The 27,959-nt window shown below is 42.1% G+C and overlaps 1 protein-coding gene across 1 annotated transcript; it reads left to right on the top strand.

Moving 5' to 3' along the window:
* Positions 1–137: 137 nt before the first annotated feature.
* Positions 138–27,952, top strand: BTK (Bruton tyrosine kinase). Its single transcript, XM_036932789.2, has 19 exons — positions 138–275; positions 8,099–8,268; positions 8,799–8,897; positions 10,780–10,848; positions 12,393–12,474; positions 17,668–17,796; positions 18,100–18,167; positions 18,991–19,178; positions 19,588–19,650; positions 20,252–20,306; positions 20,581–20,660; positions 20,839–20,966; positions 21,767–21,841; positions 22,323–22,494; positions 23,013–23,229; positions 24,230–24,294; positions 24,886–25,004; positions 25,540–25,697; positions 27,400–27,952. Exons 2-19 carry the CDS (start codon positions 8,128–8,130, stop codon positions 27,469–27,471), a joined length of 1,980 nt encoding a protein of 659 aa, XP_036788684.1. The 5' UTR covers positions 138–275; positions 8,099–8,127; the 3' UTR covers positions 27,472–27,952.
* The last annotated feature ends 7 nt before the right edge of the window (positions 27,953–27,959 follow it).

Genomic DNA, 27,959 nt, shown 5'->3' with positions numbered 1-27,959 from the left:
CGGGGACAGCTGGGGGTGGGGGGAATAGGGAGAGCAGCAGGGAGTCAGATACTAGGCTGCTGAGAAGAAGAAAAAAAAAGACATTGGTTTAAGTCAGGAAACAAAAAAAGGGAACTGAGTGGCTGTGAAAGGGTGGGGTTTGCTCAGACTGTCCTTCCTCTCTGGACTGTAAGAATATGTCTCCAGGGCCAGTGTCTTCTGAGATCGAGTCCCACCTTCAAAGTCCTGGCATCTCAATGCATCTGGGAAGCTTCCTGCATTAAGTCAGGACTGAGGTGGGTCTGGGGCATGGCAGGGGCTGGGCAGCAGCAGCAAGTACCTTTCGTGGGACACTTGAAGGCCAGAGAGAAAGCATGGCTGGTGCCAAATAGTCTGCTGGTGGAGGAGGCTGACCAAGGGTGGGAGTGTCACCAGCACAAGGCCCTGGCAGTCCCTTCTGATGATCAGAAGAGGTTGTGAGGGTCCTTTCTGAAGAGGGTTGTGTGGGGGACAAAAAAGAGGGAAAAGTGACATGAAGTGACCATCTCAACAGGTAGCAAATATTAGAAAGCGGCACCTCTGAGAAACTTGCCAGAAAAGTAATATTGCTGGTGGCAGGAGGCTGGAAATAAGCCCTTCGGCACAATATTGCTTGAAGACCTAAAAGACATACTTGTGTCAATGAGGCCCTTAGAAGAAATTCTAAGAGGCAGATTGTCTGAGAAAATGGTAAAAGCTCACAAGCCACAACAGGTTGTTGACCTTTGTGAGCTGGGGAAAGGCACCGCCAAACCTGGGTGTAGGCCACCTGCTTTGGTTGGCACCAGGCCAGTGTTGCCAGAGGCAGTGCGGCTTGTTGGAAGGACTGTGTAAGCGAACCGCGTGGTAATAGTGGGTAAGAGATTGGGCCAGAAGAAAGCAGCCTCAGCCTCAGCCTCAGCCTCAGCCCAGACAATGTGGCCAACCCCTGAGATCTTGGGGAAGGTTTTTCCTATTACCGTTGCCTGCCATGTGCACAGCTTTCTTTTCTCCTGTCTTCAGCATTTCTCCTCTCCTTTCCTCTCTCCTCCTCTCCATTCCCCTCCACCTCTTTCTCCTCCTTTCTTGACCTGTATACCCTCCTTTATTTTGTTCATTGCTACATGCCCTGGAACAGAGAGTGCTTAATAAATAATTGGTGGATTGCATTGAATTTTTCTTGCCCCTTTCTGCCCCTGCTCCTTCGCTTTCTCCCACTTGCCATGTACCTTTCCCACAGGACTGTTGTGAGCAATGTGTTCACACACATAAAGCAGTTAAAACAAGGCCTGATGATAGTAAGTACTAGTATCTCAGTGTTCGCTATTATGTTTATTCTGCCTGAGACCTGCCAGTGTGTCCCCAGAGGGCCTGCCTAGAGCAAATTGTGTGACACTTAGAATAAAAGAGATGGCTGGCCCTGATCAAGACATCCTTGGGTGAGATGCTGGTCCTCCAAATTGAATCTGGGCCCAATTTCCTGGCCACCCAGCTCTCCAAGCTCCAAGTCTCTACCCCATGCAGTGCGTTTCCAGATGCAGGGAAGCAGCAAAGCCTAGAGGCAGGAGTTTATAAAGGTCAGGGGCTGCCGTCTGTGCTGTTGGTTGTGTGCTAGTTCTCCTCCTTCCCTCATTTTGCATGCCAAGCCCCTGAACCAAAGGTGCTGCAGCCACTCTGGAGCCTCAGTTATTTGATAAAACAATGCCATCCTCTAAATAAGCCCCAAAATGCAAATACTCCTGGAACCTAAAGCATTCTATCGAAACAGTATCCCTTAGGGCTAGCCCTGTCTGCTCCATTCTGACCTCTTTTATATTCAGACTATTTAAATTACCTGCTTGTGTTAAAGTCCAAATGCCTGTTGCTTATGGCTAGTAATGCATTTGTCTGAACTCCTTGTGGTGAGAACTAGTGCAATTTTCCATCCACTTCTAGGGTAGAGGTGCAATTTTAAATGATCATCACTCTGATTTACTATTTCCATTTGAGCAAATTTCCTATACAGAGTTTCCTTTCAGTGGACTAGACGCATACCAGGAAGTGACTTAGGTGTAAGGGGAAGACATGGCTTTTGAAACCCAGTTTGGGTATTCTCTAAAGAGTCATCCTACCTGCTGTTTTTTGCCCAAGGATGCCATGCCCAAATCTGACTAGCAACTCCTGGGAACAAGGGAAACCTAGAATTTTCAGAGACAGTGCTCCATAAGAGCTAGAAACCAGACCTTGACCTAATTCACTCCAAAGCTACTTGATTATGCAAATGAAGCCATCAGGGGAGGGGGAGAGAGAATCCCTTTGAGGACCCTGAAACAAATGGGCCACGTGTGACTTTCAGTTTCTATGGAGGTTCATGTGCACTGACTGAGGGTATTTGGAGAGCATGCATGGGAAACACAAAAGTCTTAATCCCAGGCTTTTTTTCTCACTCTCTGAGAGCCATCACCAGATGCCCTTGGGGTTAATGTTGGTTATCTGAACCCCAAGAAGAAGTTCATCTCACTGCCTTTTCTCCTGGAAACAAAAATGAACTATTTTCTATTAGCTGATCCCCAAAAGAAGGAAATTCTAGGGAGTCAAAAAAGTTAAATTTTAGACAAGTTGGATGTTGGAATATACTGGAGTTCAAGATCACTGGCTCAATGAAAAAACAGATTAGTCTGCAGTAAAAAACTGATTAGAAGTGGAGCAGAAAAGAGATAAAGGTATGGGGAAAGCAGGCTCTCAAACTGCTCTTTGGAGTGGAAATTGGTACAGTGTTTCTGGAAACGATTTTGTCACTGTCTTTCAAAATGCAAAATGCACATACTTTTGACTTGGGAAATGATGCTTATATGGAGATCCTAATATCATGGGAAAATAATCAGGAATAATGTTAAACAAGAACTTCAGATTTTTTTTGGGAAAAGGTGTGTTAGATGGATGGATGGATGATTTTGATATCAAAGGAAAAATTGATAAAATACTTAAAACCAGGGAAAACAAAAACTAAACTGAAAAAAGAAGACCAAAGGGGCACACAAGTCCAGAGGGAAAATTGGAAACCCCAGCAGTCACCCTCAGGGCAAAGGGACAATGCTGAAAGTATTACCACCAACCTGATGCTGAGTGTAAACTTCAGATTGGCTATCTGGCTCTCTTTCATCATCACTTGGCCAGAATCTATTGTCTCAAGGACAGGGCAGAAGAAATGACAAATCACAGAGACCCAGAAGCTTCCAGAAACACAGAAGAAAAATGTAAAATGTTAACAACATGAAATGCTGAAGAAGAACCAAAGCCCTGGGACCTCTTGGAAATGAATATAGCAGATGAACATTTCCTGATTAAGATGCAGCCAGTAAGCTGATTTTGGCTGGAAGTCTTCACACAAATTTGATCACCTGCAGTGCTGACCTTAAAGCTTATCACCAAATAATTAGGTTTCATTGAGGCCTGAATACAGTGTCATGGAACCTAACAAGAGTAATTAGGTGTCTTTGCTCCTGTGATTATGTTATGATATTTTAAAGACTTCTTTTCTGTTCCCAAGGCCAGGGAATTCTCAATGAAAATCTCCATCAGAACCTGAGAAATGCTTCTTGGGACTGAGAAAAGATATTTTGGTAGGCCAAATTTAGCCCATCCTATATCCTCTGCTCTAATTAGAGGCAGTTATTAATTCTACCAGATTTCATGGTAAAGCATCAGCAAGCTAGGACTGAAAGGGGGACAAGGGAGAACACCAAGTGCATAGTCCAACAGAAATGCCAGTTCCAGGTGTGCCCACTGGAGTATTGCAAATTCATCAGAGTGGGAACTACGGTCACATATACAAGCGTTATTGTCAGTCGAAAACTAGTGACCTGAACATCCATGGGCAATGGGTTAAGTGTGATGTATTCATAATGCAGAATACTTTTTTATGCACATAAAAATGAATTGAAATGTATGAACTAGAGCTACCAAGATAAATAAATCATGAAGCATTATGTTGAGGAAAAAGTAAGTTGCTGAAGAATATATACCACTTTATATAAAAATGTATAACATGCACACCAATACTCAACATCTTTAATGGATACTTACATATGTAGTAATGATATAAAAACATACCTAGGAAAGATAAACACCAAACTCAAAATATTGGTAACCTCTGAGGAGGGAGGAGACTGTGGAGTATACAAGGAGGTTTTGACTCTATGGAGAGTAATCTATTTCTAACAAAACACCAGAAGCAGTTATAGCTCTGTTGGAATTCTATAGAGCTAAGTGGTGGGTACATGAGTGTAATTTTATTCTCTGTACTTTGTCTATTGTAATATTTTCTAATATAAAAGAAAGTGTTTTCAATTAAATTTTTATATGGACAGTAGGCAATTACAACCTTATGGACAAAGAGCGGATGTTTCACCTAAACCCTGTACTTTTATCCCATGAACAATGACAAATCCTGACAAGGAGACAGCAAGTAATTTTAGGAATCCAGCAGTGAGGATGTCCTTGAGGAAGATCCAAAAGGATAATGTGAGAAAACCTGGTGGGACTGAGAAGAGTCCTCGTGTGGGAAAAAGTACAGTTGACAGGTAACAGGGACAAATCATCCTTTCCAGCCTGGAGGAATATTGCAGAGGAAAGTGCTACAGGATCCTGACTTCTCTCTTATCCTCTCTACTTCCCACCATTTCCTCTTTTGCCAAATGTTCCTGCAAGGGGCAGAGATGTCTTCCCTGACTTCTCTTTGATGATAGCCAAGGGAATGACAGGGTACTGAGGTGGAGGGCATCACCTCACTGAAGGCCAGAAAAAAAAAAAGAGCTCTCTCTGGGCAGCAATGAGGTAGGTACCCCAGACACAGCAAGGGCTGTGGGATCACAGATGGGGTGAGGTTAGGCAAATCATAGTATCTCCATGAGTCTTGCTTTCCTCATCTGTTTGTTCTGAGGAATAAAATGAGAGAAACAGGAGCTCCTTTCTTTTCCCCTGGGTAGAAAAGGGAGTAGGCAGAATTTTGCTGGGTAATTTAGTAATGCTTTAAAGAAGAAATAAAAATGCTGCTTCTTGGATATTCTGGCTAAGTAGTTATTTGAACTATGACTGTCCAGTTCTTTCTAACTAGCATCTCCTGAACTCTCCCCCATCAGAGACAGGCAGTGTAGTTTTCTGAATGTTGCTATGGTGTGCTCCCTAATCATGCTTTATCTTAGCATTAGCAAAGATAGGAACCCAAAGTGGCTTAGTTTACTGAGTCTGCAAGTGCTATATATCTTATTAATTCCTTGGCACAATGCAGTTTATAAGATGGCTGAACTCTTACTAACAAGCATCCTGATTCTGAATTCTGCTGCTCCAAAGGGAGATGGGAGGCAGCCATAAGGGGCCACATGTAAATCTTTGCATTTGTTCTTTAATGAAGAGAACATTATGATGCTGGAATTCTATATTTTAAATGAAGAACTCTGTGTCAACTACTTTTTCCTGTCCTCTTTTTTCTCTATATGAACAACAGTGTGTGTGTGTGTGTGTGTGTGTATATGTGTGTTGGGGTGGGGTAGGGGTGACTTTCATGTCACTTCCGTTTCTACCCCCACCCCTATCCCCTGAGGTGTAGGGTCAGCCCTCACGGTGCATCTTTTGTGGTTGAATTGACTCTGTATGTTGCTGAAATTGTTAGAAAAAAATTAGGACCTTCACAATAAATACCCAAAGAAGCTGCAACTACCCTCTACTGACAAGTGTCCATTACACACAAACCTTCAGGCAGACATAAAGACGGATGCCTTTCCTTTCACATTGTTGGTGGACGGACCAATGGTAACTAGGGAAGATCTTCCACATTTTCAGGCTGTGTGTGTCTGGACTGGATCACAAGGGATAGGGAAAGCAGTCAAAGAAGAGACAATCAGGCCATGGAAATCCTGGTAATCCTCCAGCTCAATGATCTCAAGATAAAGGGCATTTCAACCCTTGCTCAGAGGCGCGATGGCTAGTGAAAGGCTTACTTACTTCCTCCTACTTAGACCAATACTAAACCCTATGCCAACACGGACGCTTGAAAGACAGAAAGGCTTCCTCTTGTACAAACTGGATTTGTTCTAAAAAAGATAGAGAGCAGAGGGACCTGCTTTTTGGGAAAAAAGAGCAGAGGCCAAGACTGGAGCAGATTCTGGGTCTGAGCAGGGGGTACTTCCACCAAGAGCTTGCAACACAGCTAAAGGTAAAATAATGAGGGTGCTTTACAGCTGGACATGGTCCGCCGGTATGCGTCTGATCCAATTCAGTGGTCATGCTACTCCATTTTTTTCAAGGTTTTATTTTGTCTTCTATAATCTGAGTCTTTGACTGTGAAGAGGTACTTAAGTGGAATTCACCATGGGAATCGATGTGATATAATTACAGGGTTCTCGGTGAGTTGGCAATTCCTGAGAATGGAGTGTATTACTTGGTTACTACTACTTCTGGGTATGAGTAATCTTAATGGTAAAAGAAATCTCTTTGGGGTTTGAGCTAAATCTGAATGTTAGAAAGGACTCTAGTTGGTTGTGAACTCTTACTGGTTGGTTACTCCTGGGAGAGACCATTTAAGCCAGGGCATCATGGAAGAGAGCTGTGTGGCAGGATGTGGGGAAAGATCTGCTCCTTTGGCCAGTTTTTTCTCAAAAGATCATTTACAGATGATTGAGCTAACCCACCACCAGAAGACAGTGGCATCCACAGGGTAGATAAGTGGCAAAATGATCACTGGGAATGCCTGAACATCCCTAGCATTCCTTTAATCTATTTTTGACTCCCCTGTATGAAAATACAACCCTCTACATCACTGGAAAGAGTAAAATAGCGAGCGGTGTGGATAGCTTCAGGCCTGGATAAAAACCACTCACTTGCTTTCATGGTGTGAGCAATAATCTGTGTTTGACAAGCAGGATAAAACTGCTGATTTTATTTATTCTGCTTCCCTAGTGCCATCCAAAGCATAAAGAGTTTTGTTAAAAAAAATCCTACCACCTTAGGAAAGAGCCCACCTTTTACAAAACTTGAGGGGTGACTGGTGATTTATTCAGTATTTACTTTGGGCTCCATTTTTGTGACTGTATTTTATATATATATATATATTGGTATCATTAATTGACTATTATATTTTCACTTTATCTTTCTGATGATGGTTTGGAATTAGTAATGTAAGATCATGGATAAACTTTAAGTGAATAACTGAAAGGAAGTGTGTTTTGTGTGAATAAAAAAAAACCAATGGTGACTGTTTGTAACTCTCTTTACCTTTCTGTATTTCAGTTACCTAAACTGAATCTTTCTGGAGTACTGTAGGTGTGGACAGGCTAAACAAGTAACTTTTCATAAACGACCAGAAATGGCATCCACAAGACTAAAACAGTTGCATCACTTTTGCATGATGCTGTCCAAAAAACTAATCTAAGCAAAAAGGAGAAAAGCCAAAAAACAAAACAACTCCCTCCCTCCCAAAAAATTGTTTTGCCGTTTTAGAACACAGCTTCTGTCCTTTGTAGCTCAGCCAGTGGTTGATGGGCAAAATCGGTTGGGTGGCAGTTAGTATATGGCCATAACTGCAGGTGCAGCCTCTATATCCTTGTTAGACCCCTTGGTTACAGACCCCAGTGGGACAATGTTTGAAAAATTACATTCACTGTCTAGGAAACTGGGAACTGAAAGTCCAATGTCTGCCTCAGTGGAGTTCTGGCACCTGCATTTTCCCTTCTGGGGATACCAAGGTCAACAGCTGCACAGTCTTCTAAAATTCATAGATTCTGCACTTATCATGAAATGATGGTTAGTATCAAGGTGCCTGTAGACATTACCAAGCACACAGGTACATGTCACTTGACATCCAGAGCATTCCATTGCCTTACACAAGAATCCAGTTTATGTGAACTCACAGTGTAGAACCAATCCCCCAATTCAATGTGCATCCATTATACCTGAAAACTGACAGAGATGGGGAGTGTGGAAGGAGGACGTCAAGGTAGGAAGAAGGCCCTTCGTTAGCTTTGCACGTTTCTGTTCCATTTGAAACTAGGTGGCCAGGCTGAGGGGGAACCAGGAGGGATGAGGTTTAATGTGCTGGGTCCTCAAGAACTTTCAATATCAACAGCACACAGTGAGCTCCAGAAAGAAGAAGCTATGGCTGCAGTGATACTGGAGAGCATCTTTCTGAAGCGATCCCAGCAGAAAAAGAAAACATCCCCTTTAAACTTCAAGAAACGCCTCTTTCTCTTGACTGTGCAAAAACTTTCCTACTACGAGTATGACTTTGAACGTGGGGTAAGTTTTTCTGCTATGAAACCTGACTAACAAGGACTTGGCCTTAGATCTTCCTTGAGGAAGAGGTAGATAGATCCTTTTTGTTTGGAGAAGGGAGGGGTAAGGGACCTAAGTACATTTCACACTCAAAGTGTTTCCTAGCTTAGAACTAGTGACAGCCATGCTGGGGCAAAAATTCAAAGGTGCTAAGAAGCCATGGGGGTAACCTTGCCACAGAATCTTGCGGTTGGTGAGCATTCATTAAATGATTGCTGAAAATGAAATCCAAGACTTAGAAACTGCTTCCTTATTTTTTACTGTAAAGGCACACAGTCATCAACTCTTCCGTAGTATTTGTCCTCCTTCTGGTAGTCAGAAAAGGTTAGATCAATAGATATGGAAGTTGTTTTTTTTTTTTTAAATTACAGGTCCTGATGTAGAGTGTGAGTGTCAACCTCAGTATTTGGAATGATTAGATAACAAAATCTAATCATTCTGTTGCTTAATCATTCTTAATCTTTCTCCATTTTCTTCGTCATTCTCTTTCTCAGAGAAGAGGCAGTAAGAAGGGTTCAATAGATGTTGAGAAGATCACCTGCGTTGAAACAGTGGTTCCTGAAAAAAATCCTCCCCCTGAAAGACAGATTCCGGTAAGACCAGACCATTGTCAGAGAAGGGGTGGGGCAGTAAGGAAACTTGGAACACTTCAATTTTCTGCAAACTGTTGATGCTGTGCAATGTGAAACACAGTAAAGCTTGCTTATAAAATTCTTCACTCTGCCATGTATTGGTTATCTCTAGTCTCAGCATCTTTCCCCCAGGTACAGAACAAGTCACTTAACCTGGAAAACTTGTTAACGTCAATTTTAAGATGGTACTATAACAAGTTTTCAGATTGATCAGAGATGATTGTACTAAGTTATCAGAATCAGACATACAGGCTTGAGTGAGTCTGAAAGCCAGAATCCGAGGGTCCTGAGTCATATGAGATTCTTTAATAGCTCACTCTTTCTCATTTCCCAGAGCCTCTCCAGGGCAAAACATCTATTGACCTCTGAGTCGGTTTTTTAAAATATAATTTATTATTATTTTTCTGACCATAAGAGTAATGTATATTTATTATAGAAACTCTAGAAAATATTTAAAGAGCACAGAAAAGAAGATAGAATCATGCATAATCCCATTATCCACCTAAAGTAACTAATAACATGTTGGTGTATGGACTTACAGATGTTTTTCTCCATTAACATATATACTTACAGTAATATTTATGCTATATATTTAAAACATAGAATCATGTTACACACCTTGCTTTGTAACCCACTTTTGAATTTAACAATATATGAAAACTTCCCCCATGATAATAGATAACATAGTTTTAATTACTGCATAGTATTCTCTATCACTGATATATTTTAATTTGTTTAGTCCATCTCCTATTACTCTACATTTATTTCCAATTGCTTGATACTATAAACCATGTTCACAGGAACAATCTTTTCCTTATAATAACTTCCTTATAATAACTTTTCCTTATAATAACTTCCTAGAAGTAAAATTTTGTTCTTCTTTTTATGGCATACATACATTTTTTTATCTTCTTATTCTTTTATTTTTTAGAAGTAGAATTTGAATTTCATATACTCCTACAAGCTGTGTATGAGAGTACCTATTTCTCTACATCCTTTCTAGTACCAGATATTTTGAATTTGTTGTCAATTTGATGTTTGTTGATTTTTGTTACTTGTTTGACATTTGTTGACAGCCAAGAAAAATGACATTGCATTGCTGACTTATTTTGCAATTATTTTTGTTATTCATAAGGTTAAATGATTATGTCTATAGCTCAGTTATATTTCTCCATTTGTGAACTGCTTGTTAATTTTTTTGCCCACTTTTCTATTGAAATGTTTGCCTTATTCCTAGTACTTTTTAAGGGATCAGCATGTATTAAGAATATTAATCCTTTAGTAACATGTTGAAAAAATTTTTGCTGGTTTTTCATTTATCTTTGAATTTTGTTTATAGTGTTATTTACCATACCAGGTTTTAAAGTCTGTCATCAAATTAGTTTGTCTTTTTCTTAGTGGTCCTAACCTTTATCATTATATTAGAAAGGCCTTGCTTCCCACAAGATTTTACAAATAGTCAACTTAAGTTTTTTTCTCATTCTGTAGTTTCATTTTTTTTTGTATTAAGCTCTTGAATCTATCCAGAATTTGTTTTGATGCATGGTGTGAGATAGCTACTTAACCCCCACACCCACCTCTAGTATTAGTGGTTAAATGTTTGTCCCAGCACCATGTATTGAGAAACCTCAGTTTCCTCAATGAGTTGAAATGTCTGAGATTTTTTATGTGCTGGATCCTATGGATATGTGTCCCTTCTGGGTTACAGGAAGAAACCACTAAGAATTAGCACTGCTGCAAAAGAGCCTTCTGGAGCCTCTGCAAAGGACTCCTAGTACCTAAGGAAATACAGAAAAGGGAATAAATCAACTAACAACCATGTTTTCCTCTTCTTTCATTGCAGAGAAGGGGTGAAGAGTCCAGTGAAATGGAGCAGATTTCAATCATTGAAAGGTTCCCTTATCCCTTCCAGGTGAGGTACTTTTTCTCACCAGCTCCCAGATGGCCCTGCAATGTAATTAGTAGGGATGGTGTTCAGGGCACAGGGAAGGATACTAGGTCCCAGTGAACAGAAGTTGAAGTAGATGAAGCTGGGCCAAGAAATGAGGCTGGCATGGACTAAGAGTGTTTGCTTTTCTATTTTCCTAACCTAGTGTCGTTTAGTCTGTATACCTCAAAGAGAATCCATAATGGCACTAATTCTATTGTGGTGTGTCTTGTCTATGGGAACTGCATTGAGAAAGATGTTCTGTTTGTTGAGTGAGCATTTCACTTCCTTCTGGTTCTGCCTATCTGTCCAACAGTGGTCATGTGGGTTGAAAAGACAGAAAAGGGGAGGGAAGGGGTAGTATTAGGAAGTTTGGTATGGGGAAGGCTTATTAGACTTACACATAAACCTAAATTCTATTCTAGTCTGTTATAACTGAAGAGCTACATAGACATCTGTTTGGTAGATGCATTGTAAGCCATGAAGGAGAGCAAGAGCTTCAGACTCCATTTTTATTTTGGCTTGCTTATGTCCTGAGAACCCTGTAGGCCAAATGTCATGAATATAGCAGCCTCTGCAACAGTGAAAGCCAGAAAAGGAAGTGGAAAGTCTCAGGGGAGGGGGCTTTCTGTCATGGATTTATGAACACAGCAAGACTAACAATCAAAAAGAAAAATGTGCAAGGATCTTGTTATGTCCCTGACCACATCAAAGTTTACAGATCTGTAGAGGAGGAGTGTTTTACACAGTTTTTACTGCTGTCTTTCAACAAGATGATGTTGTTGGGTTCAGCTAGTGGGTAATGGTATACAGCAGAGAATTCAAAATTACTGTACATCTGACTTTAGAATCCACGATGTGATTTCTGGTAAGTCTGTGAGGGTTGGAACCACATCTTATGTCTCATGCACCTGTGTAATACCTGGCACGATGCCTTGTACATGGGACATGATCAAAAAATGCTGTTTGATTTGATGATAATGCTTAATATATATACTTTACTCTTTTTGAAAGTCTGTGGTTCTATACTGGATTTATTTTGGCTAATATTGGCAGTGGGAGAAAAATTAGCCATGAGTTAAAATTCTGCTCCATATTATCCAAGGGGATAAACCATATCTGCTAATCAAGACTTGAGTTATATAAATCATCCTTCAACTCTCTTAATACAAACTTAAGGTTTAATAAGGTCACAAAATATCCTTTATTGGGTAAACATAAATCCTCTCTCCACCAAGGGCTGAGGGAAACATTATGAACTACATTTTCACACAAATTGAAACACAAATTAAGAGGACCAAAGAATATTCAAAAAGTGAAGAGCTTCTAAGTCCTACATCCCTGGATTATGAATTGTTCAGGATTTCTTCAGATAGTTTACACGACCGCAGCCCCACGCCACTGCTGGCTTCAAAAAGGAAGACCCTGCCTTCAAAAAAACAAAGCTGTAGCTCAAGAGTAGTTCCTTCAAAGTATTTCTTCTTTATTCTGAATCTTAACTGCTGAAGTCTGTGTGTCCATTGCCCCAGGTTGTATATGATGAAGGGCCTCTTTACGTCTTCTCCCCAACTGAAGAACTGAGGAAGCGTTGGATTCACCAGCTCAAAAATGGTGAGAATTATTTGGAAAATCAACCAGTTTTCAAAGAAAGGAAAGAGAGAGGGAAGGAGGGAGAGAGAGAGAGAGAGAACAGAAAAAGAAGGAGAGAGGAAAGAGAAAAAGAGAAAGGAGAAAGGGAGAGAGGAAAAGGAGAATGGGTGGAAGGAGGGAGGTGAGAGAAAGAAGAGGGGAAAGGGAAGGAAGGAGGAGTAGGGAGGGAAGAGAGGGAAGAGGGAAGGAGGAAAGAAGAAGGAAAGAAGGAAGGACAAAATATTGTATTTTTTCCTATTATTAGTGATTCAACTGAATTTAATATTTTGGAATATGAATAAAAGATCACATGCTAGACTAAGAGTTTCAATCCCGTTTCACCACTCTCTAGTGCAATGTTGTAACTGTAGGCGCCTTTATTTCCCTCTGTATTAAAACGTCCCATTTGTTACACCAATTACAAGACTGGTGTGATGTGGCATACAATGGTTATTGCAGTATTTTAAATCCTAAATATGAAATATCCAGTTCCAAACAATTAAATAGAGGATCATGGAGTGCTTGAAACCTGGTTCCAAGCCCTGTTCTACCACTAACGCAGTGAGTGACCTCTGGCACACAAGCCAACCAGTTTCTTTGTGGCTCAGTTTCTCCTGAAGTAGGAATAATGATGCCTGCTATACGTACCTCCAGGGTTGTCCTAAGGATCACATGAGGTAATGTATGTGAAGGCATGTAGGATACTGTAAAGCACTGTGCAAAAAAGCACCGTACACCTCTTCATTGTGAATAAATGTTTTCCAAGGAACTATTTCATGTCCCTTGCTTTGTGAGGACCTAAACTTGAACACAGTTTCAGCATGTCATATAGACTATACAGGGTTCTCAGATAAACTTGACTATAAATGCTTGCAGAACAGGATGCATGCACACATATTTGTGTGTATATATAGCCACATGTCAAGTGACTGAGAGATTAACTGGTTGAGTTGACATCAGGAAAGGCTGCCTAGAGAAACAGGAAGGATGGCAGACTGATAATAGCATGGTTGGGTTATTGCATGACAGCCCTTTGTCTTAATAAACATTTAGATTATTCAGTGGTGGCTATACCAGCTTTGTTCACTTCCTTGAATGCAAGGCTGATTGGTAGAAATAAAAATCACCAAATCTTTCAAGCAGAATGACAGAAGAAAGAAAGAGAGGAGTCATTTATTGAATTCTTGCTGTGTGCCAGCCATTGAGCTAGATACCTTGTATTCATTATCTCATTTCACGTGCACAACTGGGGCTAAAAAGAATAGTAATAACTAAACTTAGTGAGCACTTACTATGTACCGGGCTCTGTGCCAAGTGCTTTAATGTACTAGCTCATTTAAACCACACAATAAGCTTATGAAGTATTATTCCCCTATTTACAGATGATGGAACTGAGGCTCAAAGAGGTTCAGTAACCTGCTCAGGAGCACACAGGTAGTGAACAGTGCAGCCTAGGTCTGTATGGCTCCAGAGCCTCAACTCATTCCATAGTCTTATGCTGCTTGGCTCTCAAACCCAGAAACTGCACCTGCAGTTAGCTGGAAAATATTCTCGAGTAAAGCCATGTTAAGATTACAACTAGGTGATATCTTGTACCACATAGTCCAGTTCTTGGCATGTTTTGAAGTAAGAGGCTTGCTTTAACCCTAGGGGTACAAAATGAACAGAGGGCATATATATTTGTACTTCCTGGTTCTCACCACAGTGCCTGGCACATAGAAAGGGGCCAATAAATAGTTGTATTAATTGATTCTTCTGCAGGAGTAAATCACTACCACCAACTTGGTCTCCAACACTGAGCGACAGCTAGGAATCAGTTTGGGAATAGGGGAAGGTGGGGCATAGCTGAGGGAGAAACAAAAGAGAAAAAAATGTGGCATGTAGAAGTTAGTAATCCATTTACACTTCAAATACAAATATTGAGTGCCCACTCTATTCAAATAGTGGTATCAGTAATGAACAAGGATAAGAATATATCCAGCTTGTAAACTTGGTTTATTAAACTAGATGTTAAGCTTACTATGTTAATTATACAATGTTTTAAAGTTTGTTAAGGAAATAAAATTACAACAGTAATATAAAGCCAAAACAAACAAATAGAAAATACCACCGCTTCAGTTGGATCATGAGTGTGAGTAGGTAGTGTGGGCAAGGTGCAATTTTTCCGTCTCTTCCGTTGTGCTTGATCATTGTTTTTCCAGTTCTTCCAGACCTGGTTGTATGTCTTGTTGAACCTGTCTGGACTGACAACATGAGCCAATAAGTAGGCACCTTGCAACAAATACCACAGTTGCTGTGAGATTTAGGTGCAAGTCCTAACAATCCCAGAACAGTCGCAGTTGCTGGTGATACCAATAGTGAGCTACTCTAGGAGGCATAAAACCCCATTGTAGTGGTGAGTTATCGCACTCGGGGGTAAAATGTACCAATTGAAAAATCACGAACATGAGAAGGGTACCTCATCAGAAAACTGGCTACCTCTGCAGGGGTATTGGCTGTGAAGGTGCATGAGGGAGTCTTCTGCGGTGCTTGATCTGAGTGGTGGTTAAATGGTTGTACACAAATGAGACTAGCTGTACACCTTAGATTGTGTACTTTATTATATGTAAGTAGAAACTCAGTTTAAAAAGTAGGACCTCGCAAACCTCATACCGAGCTGCCATCTTTTTTCAGTGGCACTTATCTATGCAAAGATTGTATCCCAGAGGATTTAAGCCATGGGTTCTCTCCTTCCATTTCCTTGAACATGGCAGGGGCAACTTCAGTGTTACAGCCCCACAGATGTTTGTCTACATTCACTGTAGAATCTTAGGTCAAACTCAGTGGTGCCTCTCCTAATTGCAACTTCAAAACTAAGCAAATGACCTGACCTCACCAAAATGAATGAAAGAGTGGCACTGGTGAAACTCCAAAGACCAATATGGGGAGGAATCATTCATTCATGCCTGAAACAGAATTTTAGATATCATCCTAATAAATATGGATATAAGAGACCAGTGCATCTAGTACTTGGGGAATGTGTACCAGCTATTAGGACTTTTCAGAGAGGTGTGGCCATATGCATTGGTGAACTAAGCAATCTCTCCTAGCCTTCCCACTTGGACACTGTCTTAGTTAGCTTGGGCTGTCATAACAAAATACCATAGACCAGGTGGCTTAAACAACAAATACTGATTTTTCAGTTATGGAAACTGGGGAGCCCAAGATCAAGGTGCTGGTCAATTCGGTTCCTGGTGAGAACCCTCTGCCTGGTTTGCAGGCCCACCACTTTCCCACTGTGCTCTCACATGGCAGAGAGAAAGAAAGAATCTCTTCTGAGTCTCTCATAATGGCACTAGTCCCATCATGAGGGTTCCACTCTCATGACCTAATTACCTCCCTAAGGCCCATCTCCTAATACCATTACATTGCAGAGGGCTTCATCATAGGAATGTGGTGGGGAGGGGAGGGACACAAACCTTCAGTCTCTAACAGACACTTGGCTTTTGTAATTCTCTCCTAAGTAACTGGAAATACCAGCTCTAGATTAGCCAACAAAAGAAGGGGTATCACCTTTAGGGGCCCTCTTAAGCAGCAGACATTATTTGGGAATGTTGAGTGGGTTCTTAATGAGTGTACTGGAGGTGGGGAGGGCAGGAAGCCTTATTTTCCCTCATTAGCATATTAGCACAGCTTAGTTTATGAGAGCAGCAGGGTGCTGATTAAGAATTTTTGGCATGTCTACTGGTGACCAAGCCTGTACCCAAGGATCTTCAATCTCTGGGTGAAGGGTAATGGCATGGCAGGGAAGGGGCAGAGGGTGAAAGCGGAAGGAGCAATCAGTCCTGGCCAGGAGGAGTATCTGAACATTGTTCAGAACTGCCAGTGCCTGGTAATATTAATAAATGTCAGACAGAGTTCTGGTTGGTTTTATTATTGTTTTAAAATTCCTATAGAATATGCAGCTTCTTAGAGCCTGCACCCCATCTGAACAGTTCCCACCACCCTGCACTTGTACAATGGTAGAGGGGGGTGCTGAAAAAGTGAGGGGTGTGGGTGGCAGGGGTGAATGGTGAGAAGTCTTCAAATCCATGTTTAGAAAAGCATCGAGATGGCACTATTTAAAAAAAGACAGCCTTATGTTCATTTGCCTTTGAAATGTACCTGGGCACCAGAAGCTTCTAGGTTTCCCCAAAGCGTTGAGTGAGTAGAGGATGACTAGCAAGCTCTTAAGTACTTCAGTTGGTTTCTACAGAGGAAGGTTTTGTTTTCGTTTGTCTCTTTTTAAAAAAGTTATGCAGGGCTTCTTTTTAGCACTAAATGCTGAAATGTGTATGTCCTCAGATGTGCATATTCTAAGACCAGCCTAAATACTTGACCCAATGCTAGCTATTGTCAATTACTTCAATTGTCTTTGCTTCTCTGTTATCTGATAACATGATCCCAGGATGGGATGTTTAACTGACTTCATGTTGATCTTCTTGAGTTTGCCACAGCATTAAAATCAGTAATACGAAATTCTCATATCTGCAAACCACTCTATTCTTTGCAAAGTATTTTGGCTTCTGGGAGCTCTTCTGGGAGCCTCACAATCCTGTGAGGGAAATAATGGAGCTGCTATGTTCATTTCCCACAAGGATTTTAACCTGCCTTGGTGGCCCTAGGATGACTAACCATGTTTATTCTAGAGGTAGAATCATTTTCATTTGTCCCTGAGCTCCGCTCGTTGACTAGTCTATGAACACAGAAAGCCTGATGCAGAATTTCTAAGGCAAATGTCTCTAAAGGACCACTTAGGGAGCTGGGTCATCGGTATATTGAGAGCTGGAGGGAGAGTTTGACTTGAGAGTACTGTTTCCCATATCTAGTAAAGAACACCATAACCAACACCTGCCTTACAGGAAGACTAGAATGGCTACTGGGAAAACATAGATAACGTATTTTTGTTCATGGGCTCTGGAGACATCAGATATTCTTATCACATTAGTCAAGAGATAGTCATCATGTCAGACCACTGAAGAGAAGTGCACAGGAACTCTGTGGAGCCAGACATGTGATCCAACTGATCCTGTCGCCTGCTTTCCTTCAGGGTGGCAGTTGTTTGAAGGTTACGACAAAGCTCAAAGAGGAAAACATGCAAATGCCGGATTCTCCCCACTGTCAGATGTGAATGCTCTCTCTTCTCTTCTCTTACAGTAATCCGCTACAACAGTGATCTGGTACAGAAATATCACCCTTGCTTCTGGATTGATGGGCAGTATCTCTGTTGCTCTCAAACAGCCAAAAATGCTATGGGCTGCCAAATTTTGGAGAACAGGAATGGAAGTAAGAGATTTGATCAATATAATTTCTCCCTTCTTTGACTCTATCCATCACTCTTTCAAGGGTCTATCAAAAGGTTTGTACCTTTTGGCCACTGCACAAATGGGCCTGAAAGAGGGGATTAGTGGAGGCCAAAATACAGCTGGTGTTCTCCTGGCTGTGTGAGCTCGCATGGGGCTGTATCCATCCAGACTTTTGCTAACTTGCCTAAAAGCACTATATGCAAGAACAAAGTCCCTGACAAACCCGTCCCTGGGCCTCTTTCCTAAATGCATTCTGTATCATCACTGGTTTCTTCCTTTACAGGCTTAAAACCTGGGAGTTCTCACCGAAAGACAAAAAAGCCTCTTCCTCCCACACCTGAGGAGGACCAGGTATGTAGGGAAACTGGCCGCTGCTACTGCTTACATAGAAATTTACAGGTGCACCCTGAAAACACAGCAGAGTCTTAGAACTGCTCTGGGACTTGGCAGTGTTAATTGGTATTCTTACTGAGACAGGGGTTGTGTCCTAATTAGGGCTTCCTCCTCAGGGAAAAGAAAGGAGGCTATTTGGAAGCTCTTGGTGACCATTAATACAATCGCCTGTTTAAAACAAAACAAACACTGATTTTTTAAAAATGAAAAGTATCTTAAAACAGAAAGCTGAAAGAATTTAACAGCAAACACCCACATACCCAATATCTTGATTCCACCGCTAATATATTTCTATAAAACTTGATTCTTTGGTTACTTTCTGAGGTCTAGAAAGCCCTTTTCTCATATATAGTAAGCAAGCAGGGCAGGAATTATGATGCTCATTTTACAAACAAGGAAAACACAATTCAAAGCCACTTAGTAGATCCATGTGCTAGTTTGGTGCCAAGAAGTTTTCATGATCATGACTGTACATGGTTTTTGTCTGGCAAGCTTGAAAAACACTGATGCCTGGGTCCCAACCCGAGATTTTGACATAATTGGTCTATGAAACTGCCTAGGTGTCAGGCTTCTTAACTCCTCCCTAGATGATTCTGATGCTCACTCCAGGCTGAGAGCCCCCGCACAGTAGCTTAAAAATGGTTGTTTAATGAATGCTGAATAAACCTTTTATTATGCCTGATTTGGGTTAGAATAGTGTCCTCAGTAAGCCAGAGAGTTGGGGGGAGGAGAGTGCTTGATATTGAGCCAAACGTCCCACTTTTTTCTCCTATCTACACAGATCTTGAAAAAACCACTGCCCCCTGAACCAACAGCAACACCGGTCTCCACAAGTGAGCTGAAAAAGGTCGTAGCCCTTTATGACTACATGCCAATGAATGCAAATGACCTACAGCTGCGGAAAGGCGATGAATATTTTATCCTGGAGGAGAGCAATTTACCCTGGTGGCGAGCGAGGGATAAAAATGGGTTAGTTCACACCAGCCCTCCCTGAACTTTGTGCCCCTGACTCCACACATGCGCAAAACGTGGCAGCATAATCCCCCTAATTGGTATCTGGATAAGAGCTTGTTATTCCCACACCAAAGCGAATACGCTCTCCCTCAAGTGCTTTCCAGAGTGCAGCTCTACATGTGGCCACCTCTCTGAGCCTGTAGGGTCCGGCCCACGTCTCATGTACATACAATCAATGCCACATGTGCAGAAGCTACACACTTAACTGGCCTATCCATGCAGCAGTGACATGATCCTGTTTTGGGGAAGTAGGAGGCATGGTATATACACCTCCATTTGAGATTGGTTCTGAGCCCAGGAATATATGAATCTGTCTCCTCCCCAGGGTGGGGGTTGCTGAATTACCACATTGTTTCCTCTACAGGCAGGAAGGTTACATCCCTAGTAACTATGTCACTGAAGCAGAAGATTCCATAGAAATGTATGAGTGAGTATGCTTATGTTCTTCACACACAGTCTTCCCAGAGGAACCAAATATTGTATATCTTTTTATACTTTCAGCAAACTTCTGATTTCAATATTATTTATTAAAATCAGTGCCAAGTGGGTCAAATGATGCCACATCCTAAGCTACTGCTTATGTTTCACCCTCACCCCAAACAGCCTCTGCTTATGAGAGCTGGAGAGGTCACCACCACGCCTCCCTAATCTAGAAGAACCACACTCAAAGAAAACGAATTGACAACCTGATAGGAAACATTTGAAAGGGTGAAAATGCCAGGCTTCTGCAATTGTCCTATTTCCCTAATCAAGGAAGTGAATTGAGTGCCCTGTCCCTGAGCCCTTCCCTGCAACCCTCTGCTACCTGTCTTTGCCCTCTACTCTCCATTTCTATCCATCTTCAGCACCCACTGGGCTTTGGGAGAGGAATGCAGTGTGCTAGGCATATGCTATGCACTCAATAAATAGAAGTTGAGTGTACTGACTGAATCATCACTGCATGGATGAGCCCTGGAGAGCACTCTAATCTCTGAGCTGCTAACGCCATGGCCTAGAGCCACTAACACTCAAGCACTCTTGCTTTACAGGTGGTATTCCAAACACATGACTCGGAGTCAAGCTGAGCAACTGCTAAAGCAAGAGGTAAGTGTGTGACCACAGGCAAATGGCATTCAACTTGCCTAACAAGTGGGAATCCTGAGTGGAGGGCTTGCCACTTTCTGCCACCTCCAGGCAAGGCAGTGTCAAGGCTATCATTTCATTGGGTGGGGGGTCGCAATTACGCTTTTCAGTATCAAAAGCAATTAGGCTGCAGCTCAAACATGGAACTTGGCAGTGAAATCAGGGCTTCAGCAGGTGGGATGCAGGTTTGAGTGCCACTTCCTCGGTAAAGTCAGCTTCATTTTTGTTGTTTCAGGGGAAAGAAGGAGGTTTCATTGTCAGAGACTCCAGCAAAGCTGGAAAATATACTGTGTCCGTGTATGCTAAATCTACAGGGTGAGTGCTATTGCTCCCTGAACCTGGGGACAAAGGACAAGGGTGCCCACCCAACAGCTCCTTAAGATGTGCCCCTCTTGCTTCCTCTGTCCCTTAAACTCAAAACTCATCCCATTTCACTTCTGGGGTCCTGCTGACCCTTGTTCCCAAGTTGCTGACTCAGCATCCACTTCTTCAGGGACCCTCAAGGGGTGATACGCCATTATGTTGTGTGTTCCACACCTCAGAACCAGTATTACTTGGCTGAGAAGCACCTTTTCAGCACCATCCCTGAGCTCATTAACTACCACCAGCATAACTCTGCAGGTGAGTACTGGGACTCCAGAGAAGGGTGTGACAAGCACTAGGAGAAGCAGTCGAGGACAAGGTGGTGAGAGGAAGAGTAAGCCTCATAGGCAGTACATATTAGCTGTGAAAGTAAACCCCTGTAATGCCAGGTACAGATCAAGAGGTGGCAGACCTTACACCCAGTAGAGACTGACTTCTTATTTGGTGACTGATACTCATACTAAGGAAAGACATAGAAGAGACTGGTGATTAACCAAACAGCAAGTATTCACTGAGTTTCTAGTGTATACTCAGCAATTTCCTCAGTAGTAGAGGAGGACTGAGGAAAGGTATTACTTGAGGTCCTTGCCTTCAAAGAACATACAAGCTGGAAAACATCAGAAGACAGTTTCTAAGTAATATAGACCTTCTAAAAACTGGGAGATTGGTGAGGGCATAAACAAATGAGATAGGCTTCATTGGGAAGGCTTGCTGCTGTCTGCCATTTCCAGGCAAGGAAGTGTCAAGGCCATCATTTTATGGGGTCCGTTACACTTTTCAGTATCAAACGCAAAAGTAGGATGTGAGCTTAACCTGGGCTGGGTGGTGGGGATAGATATAGTTGGGGAGTGTATTTAAACGAGTATTTTCTTTTTTTGTCCCTAAAATTATTTTGTGAGAGGAGAAACTTCCAGCAAAATTTAGGTCCAGAGAGATCTTCTGGGATTCAAAATGCACTAGAAAGATTAACACCTGATGCGTTAAAGCTTCAAGTGAGGGTATGTGAGGCATCCAACCCCCTATGCTGCACCAGCAGCATGACCCTCTGTATGTTTTAGGACTCATATCCAGGCTCAAATATCCAGTGTCTCAACAAAACAAGAATGCGCCTTCTACTGCAGGCCTGGGCTACGGTAACTGCTTATTTCTCTAGGGTAGGGTGGACCGGCCGGTTGCACAGACTACCTTTGGCAGACCCAGTTAGACCTTGCAGCACAATGTTCTCCACCAGCTGCCTCAAGGAAGGTTAAGACAGAGCCAAACAAAAGTTATTTAGTAATTTCCCCCCTTCTCATGGCTCCCACTGGGATTGCAAAACCATAGATTCATAAAGTTTTTTAAATTGTGGTTTAAAAAAGCCATCATAAAGGTATTTTAAGAGGTTGTTTAGTTTGCCTTCTTCCTTTATGGCTAACTTGCACCTAAAATTCCCAGATTCCTTTAACCAGTAATCCCCTGGCCCTGAGATTTACCTGAGCAAGGATGGATTAGTACTGCTGAAAATTTCCCCTTTACTGCTTGCCTATATCTACCCCAACTAGGGATTCTTAACTTGCTGTAGGAATTATGCATACCTAACTCCCAAAGAATCACATCAAAGCTTTGTTATTATAGGATCATGGGAAATTGATCCAAAGGACCTGACCTTCTTGAAGGAGCTGGGGACTGGACAATTTGGGGTGGTGAAGTATGGGAAATGGAGAGGCCAGTATGATGTGGCCATAAAGATGATCAAAGAAGGCTCCATGTCCGAGGATGAGTTCATTGAAGAAGCCAAAGTCATGATGTGAGTTACAGCCCAAACTCAACTCTCAGTCCAGTTGCTGGCGTCTAGGAACTTTCAGGACAGTCCCCATTGTGGTTTAAGGTGACTTATAATGAGAAAGATTTGTGACCAGGGCCTGAGGTGAACCTTTGTTTGGTGGGAGTCCTAACTGCTAAGGTAAACCTTTCCTTGTATTAGATGCTGGTTGAAAATAGTGTTGATCACGGGTGTATATCATCTCAGTAGCATTTGCAGGGAAATGTGGAAATGAGACTTTCAAAAGGAAGATTGTTTCTGATTTAACCTTAGTGTGCATTCAGCTCCGGGTTTGTTTCCTGTTCTATTGATGGGTTCCAAATCCTTGCTCACCCTTACATATTAGACACTTCTGGGGTTTAGGGTAGGAAGGAGGAAAGTCAACTTGCTATTATGGTCTCTTATCTGATGCTCTACTCCCAGGCCAACCCCTTCTCTCCCCAGTCCCTTTCTGATTAGTAGGCAGAGCAAGAAAGGGAGTACTGGTTTGTTGCCTCTTGTAGGAATCTTTCCCATGAGAAGCTGGTGCAGTTGTATGGTGTCTGCACCAAACAGCGCCCCATCTTCATCATCACTGAGTATATGGCCAATGGCTGCCTCTTGAACTACCTGAGAGAGATGCGCCACCGCTTCCAGACTCAGCAGCTGCTGGAGATGTGCAAGGATGTCTGCGAAGCCATGGAATACCTAGAGTCAAAGCAGTTCCTTCACCGAGACCTGGTAGGACCTCAGAAGGGTTGGCCTGGGACAAAGGGCTAAGGGGGTGGAAGTAGCAGAGGAAGGCATATCCTACATGGATGAGGAGAGTTGCTGGAGCCATCCTTTCAGTTTTATCTAGAAAACACTAAAAGTCAGATGAGCCTCTGCTCCAGTGGTCAGCCAGTCAAGGATCTCACCACCACACATGGTGGGAGCTAGAGCAGTCACTCACTTCCAGCCCCCTACCATGAAAAGGAAATGGTGGCGTCTTTCATGGCAAAAAGGGCAACCCTGCTTTTCAATGGGGCTGCTCCTGATACAGAGCCATCATTTGGTTATATCAGAGTCACAAACTGCAGGCTTGCAGGTACGTTTTTGTTTTATAGTATACATTAGCAAACACAAAGAAACCTTTCACATTAAAAAACTATTTCCAGCTTCTCTTGAAAATCTAGACCATCTTGTAACACCAGGCCCACATTCTCACATTCTCACAGGCCATGGTAACAGTGAGCTGGAGCTGAGAAGCAGCTGCGTCCTTTAGCCCAGCCAGCTGCATACTCTCCATTTTGCTGCAATTTCCACCCACCCTACTTCACTCTATCACTTTGCCTTTCCAGGCCTCTGGAGGCATCAGAGTTTGTGCTCGTTTATTTCAGCCAGGCTGAGGCTCAAATTAGCTTAGTTCCAATGGCAGAAAACAAGACAAACTTGCCTTCTGTTCTCCCTTAATTCTCTCAGCATTTTAGTGCAGGAAGGGGTGTCATGGCATTGCCAACGTGAATGAAATCATTCAGCACACCCTCAGTGCTTTACTTATGACTACATGGCAGGTTCCCTTACATGTGGTGGAAATGCATCAGATTTTCTCAGTGGCATCAATTAACTGCTGTTAGGTGGGAAGGTGTCATAGTTGAAGGAGATGAGACTTCCCTGGCTTCATTCCCCTACTGAGCAGAAGCTTTGTGCCTTTAACCTGTGTGCCAAGGATGGAGTCTCACTGGTAACTGTTGTACTACAGGCAGCTCGAAACTGTTTGGTGAATGATCAAGGAGTTGTAAAAGTATCTGACTTTGGCCTGTCCAGGTGAGTGTGCCTTTTTCATTTTTCTCTCTAAAAGTTAAAATAGCACAGTACAATCATAAGCAGGCATTATTATTTTAATCTTCTACCTTTTTTCTTATTCTAGTCTTTTCCACCATCTTTCTATTCCTTTTCTTTCTCTGAATTGTTTTAGTCACTTCTTTTACCCTTTTGCTAAACCCTCTTCTCTCCTTCCTCCCTCCTTCTTTTTTTAGCTAATTTTCCCTTGTCTTATGTTGATCTGTCACTCCTGTTGACTTTACTCCATCCCTGCTTCTTTCATCATCAGCCTAATTCCTACTGGCAACTGCAGAAAAGGAAGGGAAGGAGAAGAAAAGAGAAAGGGAAGTGGGATAGACAAGAGGAAGGGAATACCTATTAGATCTTATTTCACTTCATCCTTGCTGTAGCTATATTGTCAATCAGGAAAACCAAATCAGACACAAAACCAGGAATATGTTAAAAGTAACATTTGCAAAGACATTGGTTGGACTGTAGCTATATTTGTGCAACTCCTGTGACTGTGTCAAGAAAATATAACCAAATATCAAGTTCTCCAAATCCGAACAGTAACACGTCCTGAATCCTTTGCAGGTATGTCCTGGATGATGAATACACAAGCTCAGTAGGCTCCAAATTTCCAGTCCGGTGGTCTCCACCAGAAGTCCTTATGTATAGCAAGTTCAGCAGCAAATCTGACATTTGGGCTTTTGGTGAGTGGATAAGATTATACAAATCATACAGCTCAAAGGAAAGGAATGCAACAAGGAAACTGACACTTTGCAACCTACACAGAGAGACTGTTACTTGTTCTTGCTTTCATTCATCTAATCCTTAGGGAGTGATTATTATATCAGGCACACAGGGGTTTCTGGGGATAAAAACAGTAAACTAGACATGATCCCTGCTTTCTTAGAACTCACAATATATTGAGGGGAACAAACAACTCCTTCAGTATACTCCACAGCTTCTGAATACTGATCATGTACCAAGGGACTCTGCCAGACCCTGTAACTACAAAGACAAATAAGATGCTGTCTCTCTCCTAGAGGAGCTAAAAGTCCACTGCAGCCTCAATTTCTCTCCAGGGTGGTCAGTACTACAGCAGAGGTCTGGACAAAATGCAAAAAAATAGAGAGTGGTGAAACAGCTGAATTTAATCCTTTAGGTTGATCTAGGAACCCTAGGATCCCTACTACCCGAAAAGATGGCAAATCAACTTAATATGTTTTTTTTTTCATTTTCCAGGGGTTTTGATGTGGGAAATTTACTCTCTAGGGAAGATGCCATATGAGAGATTTACTAACAGTGAAACTGCTGAACACATTGCCCAAGGCCTACGTCTCTACAGGCCTCATCTAGCTTCAGAGAGGGTATATACCATCATGTACAGCTGCTGGCATGAGGTGAGTGTTTTATTTGGACCTCTTAAATTATTTCCCTGGACCTTCTTCCCCATTTAGCTGGCCAGGCACCCAGTCCCCACTCTCCCCGGCTAAATGGCAGCTGGGCACAGACTGAGAGTTGCACATCTTCTCGGACCCCAGCCTGCACCCAATTCTTTGATGGCCAGAGGCTTTCCCAGCCCACTCCAATTCTCTAGCTAGTATCATTAGCAGACCCCAATACCAACTCAGCTTTAGGGAGACAGGGTGTTGTAGGTCACCTAGCATAAGCAGGCAGCTGCAGGTACTCAGACAAATGTACAGACATTAAAAAAGACAAGAGAGGTCATCAAAATTTGTGTGCATTCCTTTGGGAGTCATTGGCCCTTTCTGCTACTTTACTGCTAACCTTTTCTGGTTTTTTTAAAAAACCATTAGGCCTGAAAGGCAACTAAAATAGCACTTAAAAAAAAATGTGGCATGTTATGGGGTATGTGGGTAGATGTGCTACCTTGAAAATAGGGAGCCTATCCCATCATTACTAAAATGCTTTGCTGCTCTCACCTCGGGTTCTTCCAAAGGTACCTTCTCCACTCTTCAGTAAATCCTTGGCAATCTTAACTTGGCAACCTACATATCTAGTGGGAAGTAAATTTTCAACTCTTCATTCTGCCCCACTAGAAACTGGGAAAGACAGTCAGTTTCCAACAAGGACATATGTGAATCTAGAGCCCTCTTGGTGGGGTGAAAAGTGGGTATCTGGATCAGAGCATGGCTCCTTTCCCTTCAACAAGGAGAAAGGGAGAACCCCTTGCAGCCTTTTCCCTTCTCGCTCCTGTGCCATGCAGGATTAAGGGTGACTAGCTATGCACCCTCCCAACTAGGACATCCTCATTCTGCTAGTTAACTGTTTGAGACACACACTGTCTCCCAGCCTATTTAAAGTTCTAGGTTGAGAAAGTGGTTACACATAAGAATCCCTGGGGAATTCTTGAAACTACAGATGACTGGGCCTTATTTCCAGAGATTCTGATTAGATATACCTAAAATATAACCCAGAAATACCTTTGAAACTTCCCAGGACATTGTGATACTCAGCTAGGTTTGAGAACCACTGGTTCAAAGGAACAAAAAATTGATGACATTTTGGTTCTAATTGATTGAGACCTTTCTTGCATGAATATACCCAGAATTACTAAATAACTCAGGGACTTATGGACCATGGCTGTAACAACAGGCCTTGGTCTGGAGGTCAGACAGTGGTAATAAAAGGTCCCAGGTGATCAGGATCCCTGCCCAGTAATGTAGCCCATGGCCTTGAAATGTTAATTCACTTGTTAACTTTGGCTATGGGATGATAAAAAGAGTGTTTGAAAAACTAAAAATTATCACAGCTTATAGGATGTCAGTTCTGTCAATCACTTAAACTTGTTTGGTAGCCATTTGTTACTTGAGGATCCAAAATAAGAATGCACTGGTGTACAATTATGTAATGAATTTGTCCTCAGTTTTAATCAATATGTTTGTCAGTTTGATTTGCAAACTGGTTCTCATCACATTAATAACCAAATTACTAAAGATAATTGCACAAGGACTTTATGGAGAGTGTCTATGCTACTGTGCATATACTCTCTACTTAATAAACATTTGCTGTTTACTCATTACAGTTCCCTTTAATTCTGGATTCTAGCCCACTCTAACACTACTTTTTCTTTGGTTTTAGAAAGCAGATGAACGTCCCACTTTCAAAATTCTTCTGAGCAACATTCTAGATGTCATGGATGAAGAATCCTGAGCTCACCAATAAACTTCTTGGTTCTACTCCTCTCCTCCACAAGCCCCCATTTCATTCACTTCCTCTGAGGAAATCCCAGGCTTACAGGCCCTGGAGCCTTGGTGCTCTGTTGAATACACAAAGACCCCTCTGTACAGCTAGGAATGCCTTTCTTAGATTCCCTGGGATAGTACCTTCTGAGCAAAGACCAAGGAATTACTGTGTCTAGTATTGTTCCCCAGTGAGTAAATTTCCCGACTATTAAGACAGACTGAATTTGGGATGGAAACAGTTTTGGGAAGGGAGGGATGTAAATAGCCTCACATGGGGTCCAACAGCTCTTTGGGTAGGCATTTAGAGCTTCGTGCGGGGGTTGGGGGGCGGAAGGCAGAATTTGGCAAGAATAAAACGGTGTCATAAAAATGGGAGGGGAGGGTGTTTTGATAAAATAAAATTACTGGAAAGCATGAAGGTTTCTTGCTATCTCGATTAATCATGCAGCCTTCTTG

This window comes from Manis pentadactyla, chromosome X, assembly GCF_030020395.1.
Source record: "Manis pentadactyla isolate mManPen7 chromosome X, mManPen7.hap1, whole genome shotgun sequence".
In the NCBI taxonomy this organism is placed as follows: Eukaryota; Metazoa; Chordata; class Mammalia; order Pholidota; family Manidae; genus Manis; species Manis pentadactyla.
This window is presented reverse-complemented; position numbering and strand designations above follow the sequence as displayed.